Genomic DNA, 12,248 nt, shown 5'->3' with positions numbered 1-12,248 from the left:
TTAATTCCACCCACAGCTTCTCCCCTCTTCTTCATCTGACAGAGGAATTATTTCTTTCTATAGATTTCTACAGCCTCTAAGTCTCTTCTGCTGCATCCTTGGGATCTTAGGCACTCAGTTCAATTAACGTTGGACCCAGCAGCTTTTAAATGTAGACTCTTACTTGACTGCAAGCAGGACATGAGTAACTCAGGAACATCAAGGCTGGTAAGTCCTATGCTCTGCACAGGTCACCTGTTTATCATTAACACACTGTGTAAGTGGTGGAATCTGACTGTTCCTGAGTCTCTCTGGTGCCATGTCAACCTAACTGTAGTCTTTCTGTTGCTAACTCCTATTACTGAGCTCTTGCCCTGGATTGCATTGAAAGTTGCAAATGGAGTCTGGTTTGTCTCACAAACAACAGAAGCAAAGCAGGCTTATCTGCACTAGTGCAAAGAGCCCAAGTCTGCTTTTGCCACAGCCCTTCCAGCTGCACTAGAACCTCATAATTTGCTCTCACTTTCCTCCTGTTTTGAAGAGCAGAGAAACCTTGCAGTCAGGTTAAATTTCATTCTCAAAAAAGTCAAAACTTGGGCACAAGGGCTTTGGCTTGAGCAATGGTCAGTTGTGGCCACAGCCATTTCTTTTGTACCTTCCCTCCTGCCTTCAAATATCACTTTGAATGGTAAATTGGAATAGTTTACTTCCTAATTTGTGCTCTTCCATTCTGAGCAACACTGAGATGAGCCCTGTGTGTATTAATCCATCTTCCCTAGAGAAGAACCAGAAGAACTGTTTAAAATAACCCCACCAAAAGCAAAGCAAACCAAACCACCAACCCTACAAGGATGCTTTATAGCTTGGTATTTATGTAAAACCTTCTTGGCAAAGTTAAACGTCATACATTAGTACAAACCTGAATCTTATTCACAATGATAACAATGAGTTCCATCCATCAGATCTCGTGAGCTCTATCAGGGGGATCATCTCCCCTTCTCTCGTTAGAGATGCCACTGTCACATTTTAGAACTGAAAAATAAGAGCTTTTAGCTCGCTGGCTTTTCACATGAAGGCTGCCTTTGGCTCGTGCTGAGACTGTAGATTGTGCTCCCATGGTGCCCACAGCTACCCTGATTCAAACCTCTTCTTTCTCTCCCTTATTACAAGAGTTCTACAAGCAGCATAGGAAAGGAGCAGTGGATGTACAGAAGGTGCAAAGGAATGTTACACTCGCTGCTGTCGTAATGATTAGAGGCAGTGTGCAGCCAACGAGCAGTACCACGTGGCTTGGTTGAAGAGCATGACTTAAGAAGGTAACCATAGTGTAGTGGCAAGACAGAACTGATGCTTATTGCTGCCCCATCCTTTTTTTTTCCACTTTGATTAGCAAAAGGAGAAGTGGTAACACTTTGCATAGGCAAACCAAATGCAGCAATGGCATATCCAGCGAGGTCCCAAGGAAACAAAGCAGATTAATGCAGAACACTAAAAAATAACACTGACAGTCCAAATCGTCAAGTATCCAAAATACTGTATACAGGAAAAGTTAAGACAACTCAATTCAAATTGGAAATACAAGAACACTAAATTATGCTACATTAAAAAAAAACATTCTTCAACCACAGCACAGTTCTAGTGTTGCATCCACATCTTGCAGTCTTTTATTTCCCAGTGCTGTTCAACACTCTCACCGTGGATGTTTCTGGGAAACACGTGTTTCCAGTTCTTCTCTCTAAAGCCAAGAGAACTAGATTTGTTTTCTTATTTACCATCTAGAGAAAAGTTGCAACTGACACTACAAAAGTGCTTTTGTTTTGAGCTTTTGCTTCCCCAACTCCAGAAACAGTTGGCTATGCAGCTTAAACCTGTAAGGTTGCCGTAGCTGTCACACTTTGTTAGTGCTTTAGGGAACTTGCAGAGGGGTAGCAAATGTTGAAGTCACTCTGTCACCCTTGTTGGAACTCAATCCAAAAGCCATCCCTGGCTATTGCTTGCAACAACAAAAACCAAGTGTTGGTCACTGGCAAGAAAACTGAAGTTCTACATATAAAAAAGTTGATAGCTCCTGCCATAAATGTACAAAAACTATCCCTGAGTGACTCTCTTCTGTGTCTGGTAAGACCTCTTGTGACAAGGAAATTGCTGAAGCTAGCTTAAGAGGAAAGAGCTGCTGTTCCACCTGCAGTTTTTTATTACACTTTGCAGTAATACTGATATGCTCCTGACAGTGTCCCACTGGGGAGACAGTTGAGCTCCTCTCTGTAGCTTAGGAAGTAAAAAAATAGCCACGTTACTGAAACGCTGCTGGCATCACGTATTTACACTTTAAATAGAAATGTTACCTTTTCTGAAGTAATCAAAATAGATCTTTGCAAAAAATTTAGAAGGTGGGGTTTTATAAAACAAATGGAGAAGGTAAAAAAAGCTGGAAGCTGTCTCAGTACCTTTTGTGGCTATCTTAGGCCCTGGAAGTATTTGGCTTTAATTTTCCTGAAAAGGGTGTCTTAGCACTAGGTCCTCTGCCTCCACTGGAAGCCTCTTTAAAACACCAAAAGACACAAGAGGCAAGCCTGCTTTGTGCAGATTAGGATGAGGGGTTACCTGCTTACAGGGAGCTGTCTGTAAAGCAGTGAACAGCAGCAATCCCGGCCTGACGCTGCCCATGGCTCAGGGGAAGGGGAGTAAGGGCGAGTCAGTAAGTTTGCAAAAGGGCTGAGGACATTTAGTTGCATTTACTGTATCAATTTCTGTCACTGCAGACTATTCAGACACCCTGTTCTGCACCTCAGCACTTGGAGTCCAAAGTGCCAGACAATCACAAAGGTGTAAAAGTCACAGGCCAGGCTTGGGCAACAAGCTGCTGAGAGGAAGATTCCCTCTTGCATGGATAAATCTTGTTCTTTGAAGTCCACCTATTGCTGTGTCAGCACCTTTGTTTTTTTATCTACTAGTAATGCCTACTACACATTTACCTAACACTGTTCCCCTGGTTGCTTTGCACGTTGTGGTTGTGTCCCTGCAGCACAAATAGAAGGCAATTCCACAAACTTCCACAGCCCAGTCTCTTGGGAAGGATTAAAACGCTTCCTTAGTCCAAGGACAGGTTTCAGTGGTCCTGTCGGTATCTCCGGAGGCAGGGGAGATGCAAGTTGGGCAGTGAGGAGTTACTTTAAACTTTGGCAAAGAAAAAAAGGATATACAGATAGCTAGCTATCAAGTTCTTGTGTGTTCCAAACTCTTCCAAGCACACTTAATTCTTTTGCTCTCGCTTTGAGTTCCTGGAGGAGGTATTTTCACACTTGCTTTCGCTGGTTTGCAGTATTCTTTTGGCGTCTTATATGACAAATGAAGACTTGTGTCTGAAGTCACCCTGCAACGAAACAGTGCTGCATGTGGGAAGGATCTAGTGGCTCTGCAGGCAACTCTTTGTCCCTGCTGTGGTCTAGGTAGCTCCCCCTTCCAGCCAGAGAGAAGGACACACCAGTCATACTGGCCACGTCCTGTCCTCACACAGCGAGGCGTGACGGGACTTTCTCATTCCCTCTTCAAGCATCTCTGCTAAGAGGGAGAGGCTTTTTCTGCTCTTAAGCTTAGTGATCTATTCAAATCCCAAAATGCAAATTCTCTTGTAGAAGCATCATGGCCTGCCCACTTAATCCAATGAAACTCATCCTAAGGGGGTCAAGCTGTAAGATGACAGAGCAGAGCTGCATTCGATAGCTCTGGGCATCAGCCACCGAAGGCAACTTAAGCCGTTCATCGTTTCGAAGGAAATGACTCAGCCTTTACCCTTCTGTTTTCTCTCAGTTCTACACCCTTGCTTTTGAGTGGTGCCCACCCTAAGAAAGTCTGTAGGCCTTAAAAAAGCTAGGAGTCCTCTGCCCACCTTCTTCCCTTCCTGAATGGAGAGATGTTAAATGCAAAGCATTTGTTACCTCATCATTTGTCCGGATGTAGTTGACGCAATCGGGTTTTGCTGGAGTCTTGTAGCTGAAATAAAGGAAAAGATCTCATTTCTGGGACAAGAAAAACTGTGGGATTTTGGAGGGGAGGTGCTGAGAAAGATGAAGAGCAGATGAATGAAAGCAGAGAGCAACTCTGCTCATTGCTGAGATGATAGATCTGTGCTTATTCCATCATTTGTCATGACTGGGATTTTTTCTCTCCAAGTTCCCCTTCAGCACAGGGTACAAAGATTGCAGTATGTTTGCACAAGACTAACTCTGCAAAGAGATTAACTGACCCTTTTCTGGGCTCTTCTGCTCTGGCCCCTGTGCACTACCTTTCTGTGTGCCTCCTGCACTGCTTCCCGTGGCAATTATAAAGTTCATTTTAAACCTCCCCTGTCAGATGCCTTCAGCGTGTTCCTTAGTAACAAGGAAGTGCCTCTTGTTTGCAGTGCCCTGGGAATTCAGACTTTATCTACCACTGTCAAGTCCACTGTAAGCCAACCCTCAGCTGCATTGAGCTAGGGTTATGTGGAGCTTTTGCTGAAAAACAAGCCAAACTGGGGGAAAAAAAGAAGGCAGGACTTGTGCTGGAAAGCAACATTTAACAGTCGAACAAGTCTATCTGGGTGAGAATCTTGGGTTTGCATATATTAGCTCTTCTACAGATCCTGTAAGGACATCAAGGCTTGTTTCTGATGCTAATGCTGTTGTTTAACGTTTTAATGTGCATTCCAAAAGGGTTGTTTTTAATCCCAAAATTAGGTTCTCCCAACTAGTGAGACTTCCTGTAGAGAGCCTACTCTTCTGCGTATGTTTTCTATGCATGTCCTGATGCTTTAAACTAATTGTGCAGTGAGCTGTGTTCACTCAGTTATAGACCTCATTATGCCAAAGGCACCTAACCTATTGGACAAAAACACCTGTAGGCATTTAATTGTGCTGGTCTCCTCTCCCCATGCAGAGTATGAGATTATTAGAGCACAGCTATCACTCCTCTGACTGGTCTGGGTCACAAGCTTGAGAGAAGCCATATCAAAACTCTTCCTTGGGGAAATAAACCTTCAGCATGGTGCAGTATTTACAGTAGGGAATTAGATCCTTCCAGAACTGATTTGGCCTGCAGTCTTAGATAAGGAGCCAGGAAGAAATATGTCCAAGTCCGGTACTGAAATATATTACAGCCACCAACTTTTGGCCCTCTTCAGACTACTTTTTGCTAGCTGTGGGCATAAGGACTTGTGTAAGAACACTTTGAATCCCATTCTTACCTTTCCCCACTCTCTTTGCTGTTTGCAAAGTACCCTCTTCTGTAGGCACAGCAGATGCCAAGCGTGATGAGCACCAAAACTGCCAGGACCACCAGCACTCCACCAATTATCCCACCAATATTGAGGTCATCTGACAAAGACAGAAGGCATCATCCTGTATTTCTTTAAGGCAGTAGCAATATTCTAGCATTACATGCACTAAAATGACACATCTTGAATGTTCCAAGTGTGAACAGAGTCTTAATGGTTCCCTGAATGTTCAGAGGGTGGTTTTTTGTCCTCCTGGTTTTGGGGCTACGAGAAAGCAGGAATGTTTTCATGCTCTAGGATGTGCCCCTTCTTTCCCTATGGTGATGACAATTTATTGATGGTGATCTATTACTCAGCATTGACAAAAAGGACGTAGAGCCACTCACAGACTTCCATCTCCTGCTCCTCACACTTGGCAAAGCCGGCATCGTTTGTCGCTATGCAGGAGTAACGCCCTGTGTCGCCTTTGTGCACAGCATGGAAGACCTGGGGAGGAGCAAAGGGGTGTGAGACACGAGAGGCAGAAGGCAGTGTGAGGGTGTAAGAGTGTACAAGCAGCTCTTCATTGCCCAGCCTTCACAGGGGGCTGTGGGGCATCTTCAAAAAGGCACGTGGTACCGTCAGTGACCAAAACCCAACACACAGGGTGATAACTTCATCCATTAACCCCTTCCCTACAACACCTAACCTTCTTCTCTTTTACAAGTGACCTGAAAATTAACACACACTGATGATGTCTGTAAGGGCATTACCAGAGTGCCTGTGGTGGGGTTCAAGGTGTAGGAGGAATTGTGGAGCTTGGCATTGGATTTCATGTCCGGTGATAACGGCTCACTGTTGCGGTACCAGCTGTAAGTGGACTTTGGGTAACCTTCATTCTCATGGCAGTGAAGAGAGGCTGACTTGCCAACAGGTACAGCTTTAGGCACAATGCATCTAGGAGTCATAGGTTTCACTGTAGGAAAGACACAAACCATCTGAATGGCAGAACTCAATAACCTCTAACATGCTTTCTAAGACGTCTGTGCTATAAAGGCATCAAAACTTTCCATCATTTCCAGCTGGTTTTAAACAAACTTCCAGCATGCCTCCATGTGCAGAGACCCCCAGGCTCTGCTAGCCATCAGTGCCCACAGAGGTGTCTGGGTGTGAAGCAGTACCTTGGACTGTGAGCTGGATGTTGATCTCATCGATGGTTTTGGTGTCAGAAGGCGCTGCCACCTCGCAGCGGTACGTGGCCGTGTCCATCCGGGTCGTGTTCTTAATCACCAGCGACGTCCGGCTCAGAATTTCTGCACGAGTGGCAAAGTCTCCTGATACAGAGGAGAGAGGGGGGAAATTCAGGGTGGTCACAATCTGAATTAACTAACTAGTTGACCTTGAACTCCCTCTGGAGTCAAGAGAAGCAACTAGAAGGAACTCGGTGCTTGAAAGTTAAGAGCTTTCCTTTCAGCAATGCCCACAAAAGAAACCAAAGCTGCTAATCATGTAAGAGGATGAACTGGGAAGCACCAGCCCAAATCTCATAAATTACAGCCTTAGGTCTTGTCTCCTTGGAAGATTCATTTGGATGGGGCTGTTGATCTCGGTCATACAGATAAACAGGAAGAGCCAGTGTCTGGTCCTGAGAGCTCAGACACCCACTGACCATCCAAGGACCAAGAGGTGCTGGAAAAGGTAAGCTGCAGCACACACTTTCTTACCCAAGGAGTATGTCCTACCTAGGAGCTCACTCCAGCTCTTTGTGGCTCCCTACTGTACTCTGTCAACAGTCAGGGCAGAGAGCAGAGAACACCCTGCTCTCTCTCCATCTAGCACTTTGCCTGCTGAACTCTAGCTCCAGAAGCGAGCATCGAGACAAACAGAGGTCCTGCCTTCTACAGCCTTGTTTGTTCTCAGTTGTGTTGTTTCCAAGGCTGGTTTTGGAAGGCTAAGGACAAGGAATCTTCATACCCTGCATTTTATTGTCAAAGAAGACGTAAGAGGTTTCTCCATCTCGGATTTTCTTCCACTCGATCCTGGGATCGGGTGTCACGGTGGATTTGATGATGCAGGACAGCTCCACACCTAGCAGGAGAAAGAAAGGAGATCCAGGTCAATAGGAAGCAGCTGTGTTTTTGCTTTTATATTTTTGCTCTGCTTTAAGCAGCCTTGTGCAGTGTTTTATTAGGAGATGCTGCCCACAAAGCAGAGCCTTCTCTTTCATCTGCCTCACAAACAGAAACACTGCTGGGTTCCAGGAGCTATTGGGGAAGATGGATTTTGGCCAGCAAAAATAACAGTCGAAGAGATATCAACTATGGAGAGAAATGAACACACTGTTCTCTACAGGCTTTGACTTTTGGCAAACAAGACCTTGTGACAGGGTAAGTCCACAGCAGCGTCTTGCTGCTAAGCAGAGCCTACAATGTGAGTCAGGGACGCAAAATGTCCCTGGGTGGTGTCTGGTAATGTACCAAGGGCTGTGATGCCTGGGGATAAATTCAGCAAACCCACTCCCTTTTGAAGTGGGCTTTGTGATCTCCACCTCCTCGACAGAAGAGGCCAGGGCAGCAGGGCTGAGGTGGCTTACCCAGTATCACATTGCATGGCTGTAGGAGGGCCAAAAGAAAACATACATTTCCAGACCCCCTTTTCAGTGTATTAACTGGAAGGCAGCTGCCTTCCCTCCCTTTGGGATCCAGTTCAAAAAAGCACTTAGACAGACACTCTGCAACGCCAGCAGCTTGCAGGGGACCTCTGTAAGTGCTTTGCTAAACAGGGAGAGATCCAGAGATGTTCTTAAGGTTCTTTTCTGAATCTCAGGCTCTCCCAAGAAACCAGATAGCATGAGCATCTTCTTGTCAGTCATCTGGCCTGAGGCGGGTGCAGGGGCCCAGCAGCCAGCAGGCACCCCCAGCACTCACTCTGGAACTCCTGCACCACGGGCTTGGTGTTGCTGGATGTCAGTTCCACAGCCAAGAGTCTGCAGCCTGGAAAAACAAACAGAAGGTAATAAGAAATAGCACAGCTCATAAGTCACCCAGCTAGAAACACGCTGCCTGCTGAGAAATCCTCAGCCAGCTACAAGGACTGACTTCCCTGTTCCTGCCTACTAAAGCCAGTCCAGCAGGCCTAAGTTTGTTTAAGAGTTGTGGTGTAAATACAGTAAATAATTGTTAGAAGTAGCAATTAAAAAGAGGATTAACATAATGGCACAAAAGGGGTGCCAGCACAATCTGTTTCCTAGGGCCTTACCCTTATTTAGATGGTAAAGGAACTATCCTGACAATGCAAGAGTGAAAGTATTCTTTTGCAAGTGAATTTATCATTAGGAAAAGACAGGCAGATCAACCTCAAGAGTTCCAGGCAGTTCCTGGGAGATTAAATGTGCCAGGCCTCTAACACACACTGACCACATCTTCCAGTACTTTGAGACTCAGCATGGTCATGTAAAATGCAAGGCAGTAAATCCTGCAAGGGCTGAGACTCAGGAGAAAAGAGAGGAGTTCAGCTCTTTGGATTGAATCCCAGCCAGGCTGACACTGGGAAAAGAACTCAATGGTGTAATGCTGCAAGGCACCCTTATCCCACAAGCTGTCCTCTACTGTCCTTGCCCTGAGCACCAAAGTGTTTCTGATTCAGTCACTTTCCCTCTTTCATTTATTCTGGCTATAGAGAGCTGCTCTGCACCTGAAGAAGCCCAGAAGGCTCTTGTCAGCACATCTGTCTGGTCTGTACCATCCTGTACGTCTTCCCTTTGGAAAACCAGAGAAAGATGGGGATGGAAGGGGTTCCTCCTTCCTCAAAGGGAGCTTGATGGCCCAGCTGGGTTGGTTTTGCTTACACAAGATCCTTTTTTCAGGAAAATTATGTCCCATGCAGCAGACAGCATGGTGAGAGTCCCACTGAAGTACATCTGCAGCAGAAGGTGGAGACAGTGACGCTGCAGTGTTGCATTACCCTGAAGCTCTGACTCTAGAAGCATTCACCTCAGACAGTGGGACTCCATCAAGCTCTGTTCCCCTCTAGTTTCTCAGAAATTGTTCACAGCAGGCTCTTTCCTAGCCACCAAACACAAGAGATTCAGATCTGTCCCTCAGGCACAAAGTGGGATGTCAACAAATTTTAGACAGAAGCTGAGTCCTTGGAGACTGTGTGAGAAGTTCTGACATGACTGCACACATTGACAGTAGGCAAAGATCAACGTGGCTGCTTAAATCACTGCTAAGGCAGATTTATCCTCCAAGTAGCATGTTACCAGAAGGCTGCAGCTTTGCAGGGAACACACCAAACAAAAAGCCTTGAGTGGCCATATAGATTGCACAGCAGGAGCTGAACACCTTTCCAGCTCTTCTGGGGTAGCCCTTGTTCACCAGCCTTCCTGGGGCTGGAGGAATCTGCACCAAGCCAGTGCTTCCCAGCTGTTAGCACTCCCCTGTCTGGGGACATCAGTGCCACCTCAGGTTTCCCTGCTGGTGGCAGTGACCACACTTCTGGGTTGCTTTGTTTGCTGTGTTAAATCATCATTAGTGGCTAGTGCCTCCTTTTAAAAAGAGCATTCCAAAGATGGCCCTTTAGGCCTCTTTCAGCCCAGTGCAAATAAGCAGCAAAGGTTTTTGTGTTATTTAAATCTCACTTCAAAAGCCTCAGCACCCAGGCTTTGGAGAACTGCATTCCTTCCCAGAGCAGCATGCATGCCACAACACAGGCACCTACCAGATCTGTATGTGCTTCATCTCCAAATACCTACCAGACCTGTATGTGCTACATCTCCAAATACCTACCAGATCTGTATGTGCTACATCTCCAAATACCTACCAGATCTGTATGTGCTACATCTCCAAATACCTACCAGATCTGTATGTGCTGCATCTCCAAATACCTACCAGATCTGTATGTGCTACATCTCCAAATACCTACCAGATCTGTATGTGCTACATCTCCAAATACCTACCAGATCTGTATGTGCTACATCTCCAAATACCTACCAGACCTGTATGTGCTACATCTCCAAATACCTACCAGATCTGTATGTGCTACATCTCCAAATACCTACCAGATCTGTATGTGCTACATCTCCAAATACCTACCAGATCTGTATGTGCTTCATCTCCAAATACCTACCAGATCTGTATGTGCTACATCTCCAAGTACCTACCAGATCTGTATGTGCTACAGACTCAGCCAGACAGAAGGTTGAATCCCAAATGCCATCAGTTCTCCGAAATAGAATCCAGGACAAGGCAGTGAAGTCTATAGCATATTCTTATGGCACCTCTTTCAGCTAAAGAGATCCAGCCCATGCTTGTTACTGTGACTCATGTTATGTGAATCACTTTAAAATGCTACATTGGAGCTATAGTTTCAGGAAAAAACACCCCAACTAGACAAACTATCCAGTGTTAAACCTCCTCTCTCTGTACCACGTTTACAGCCTCACCTTCCATCCTCCTCCATCCCAAATCTCTGTTTAAGTTGAAGAGGAGGTGAAGTATTCCTCAAGCATTACAAGCAAGGTAAAAAGGGTGACCAGGAGAGAGTTCCAGTGAGTTGCTGCCACCAGCCTGTGCTGCAGCATCGCTGGATGCTGCTCTGCTGATACGGCAGCTACCAGATACAGTGGCTTTAATTAACACGCTGTCAGGCACAAGCAGCTCAAAAACATGCAGCTGTATTTAAACACCTGCCCACTAAAGCAACAAAAATATGCCTTGCTTGAGGTGTCCATCATCCCTAAGCCGTTGCTCCATTTGCAATTCAAACTGTGCCTGAGCCACGTGGGAATGCTGCTATAAGCCACACGCCTGGGTAAGCATCCTCACTCGCTGGATGGTTCCTCTGTGTTAGCGGGAGGGCGACTGATACACTGGTAGGTGTGATCAACTGTTTGAGGGAACTGGAGCATTTCTCTGACTAGGAAAGGCTGCAAGACCTGGGGCTGTTTAGCCTGGAGAAGAGAAGGCTGTAGAGGGCATCCTATCGATGTTGAGAAGTATCTAAAGGTGTCCAGAGGATGAGGACAGGATTTTTCTGTGGTGGCCACTGACAGGTAACAAGCACAAGCTGGAACACTGAAATGCCTTTGGTGTTGAGGTGAGGGAGCCCTGATTATTCAGTGCTCAGTCTTAACTCTCAATCCTTGCCCTCCAGACCAGGGAGGTTGTGTGTCTGCCCTTGGTTGTATGTTTCCAAGCTGCAGGTTAAAAGCTCCCTCGAGCTGACCCGGGTGCACTGTGCTGAGTGCCCAGAGCCAGCTTCATGCCTTTCTTTTATTCCAGTGTTCCATGGTGCCTGCCCAAGGCAAGGCAAGCCTGACTCAGGGGGTGGGCTGCCCTGAGAGAGAACAATGTAGATGTGCAGGGAGAGATTAGGGAACACAAGCTTAGGAGTGTCTGTGTTCAAATTAAGTAACAGATGGACCTGGTCTGTGTGGGAGCTGATAATGGTTATAAAAAGGCCATCACCAGACTGTGGCCAGCCCACCCTGGAAAAAACCTACTCAGTCCTAAATCCTCTGTGCTGTTATAGCTGCTTGTGCTAGGAAAGGCTTTATTTTCACCAGCTATCATAACCCAGCCTGACTTATTTTAGATGCATGGCTTGTAGGGCTCAGTTAAAAGGGTGCCAACACTGATAGACACCTACAAAGAGAGACGTGGCTGCCTGGGCAGGGAACACGAGGCATCATTAACCTAGAGAAGGCAAATGCAATGTTACAGAGCAGTGTTTGGCATTTCACATGGTTCTGGCTTTTGCTTTTCTCTCAGGTAGCCAGGTTCCTTCTGAATCACTGGTAGGGAGTCTCTGGTGGCATCAGCAGGACCAGGACCTCACGGGACAAAGCTGTGTGGAAGAGCAGCGAGTGCTCGCATTCATCTGAAGATGTAAGAATTGGGGATTTTGCACTTAACTGGCTCTCTTCCTCCTTGCCACTAGAGAAGGTGAGGAGATGCCTGTCTGCAAATAGAGTACATGCAGTTCTGGAATGAAACCTTAAACCTGTTTAAATCTCCAGGTTTAAATCTCCAGGTTTAAA

At 46.1% G+C, this 12,248-nt stretch overlaps 1 protein-coding gene across 1 annotated transcript in view; it reads right to left on the bottom strand.

Annotated features, from left to right (window-relative positions):
* Positions 1-845: 845 nt before the first annotated feature.
* Positions 846-12,248, bottom strand: part of JAM3 (junctional adhesion molecule 3) — a 28,353-nt gene continuing 16,950 nt past the window's right edge. The window contains exons 2-9 of the mRNA XM_062014039.1: positions 8,137-8,202; positions 7,184-7,297; positions 6,391-6,543; positions 5,983-6,185; positions 5,617-5,716; positions 5,201-5,330; positions 3,918-3,972; positions 846-3,352 (exon numbers count right to left, since the gene is read on the bottom strand). Coding sequence (XP_061870023.1) covers positions 3,317-3,352; positions 3,918-3,972; positions 5,201-5,330; positions 5,617-5,716; positions 5,983-6,185; positions 6,391-6,543; positions 7,184-7,297; positions 8,137-8,202 — 857 coding nt within the window. The 3' untranslated portion in view covers positions 846-3,316. The remainder of the gene's footprint in view (positions 3,353-3,917; positions 3,973-5,200; positions 5,331-5,616; positions 5,717-5,982; positions 6,186-6,390; positions 6,544-7,183; positions 7,298-8,136; positions 8,203-12,248) is intronic.

Source organism: Colius striatus, chromosome 23 (assembly GCF_028858725.1).
Source record: "Colius striatus isolate bColStr4 chromosome 23, bColStr4.1.hap1, whole genome shotgun sequence".
NCBI classification, from domain to species: Eukaryota; Metazoa; Chordata; class Aves; order Coliiformes; family Coliidae; genus Colius; species Colius striatus.
This window is presented reverse-complemented; position numbering and strand designations above follow the sequence as displayed.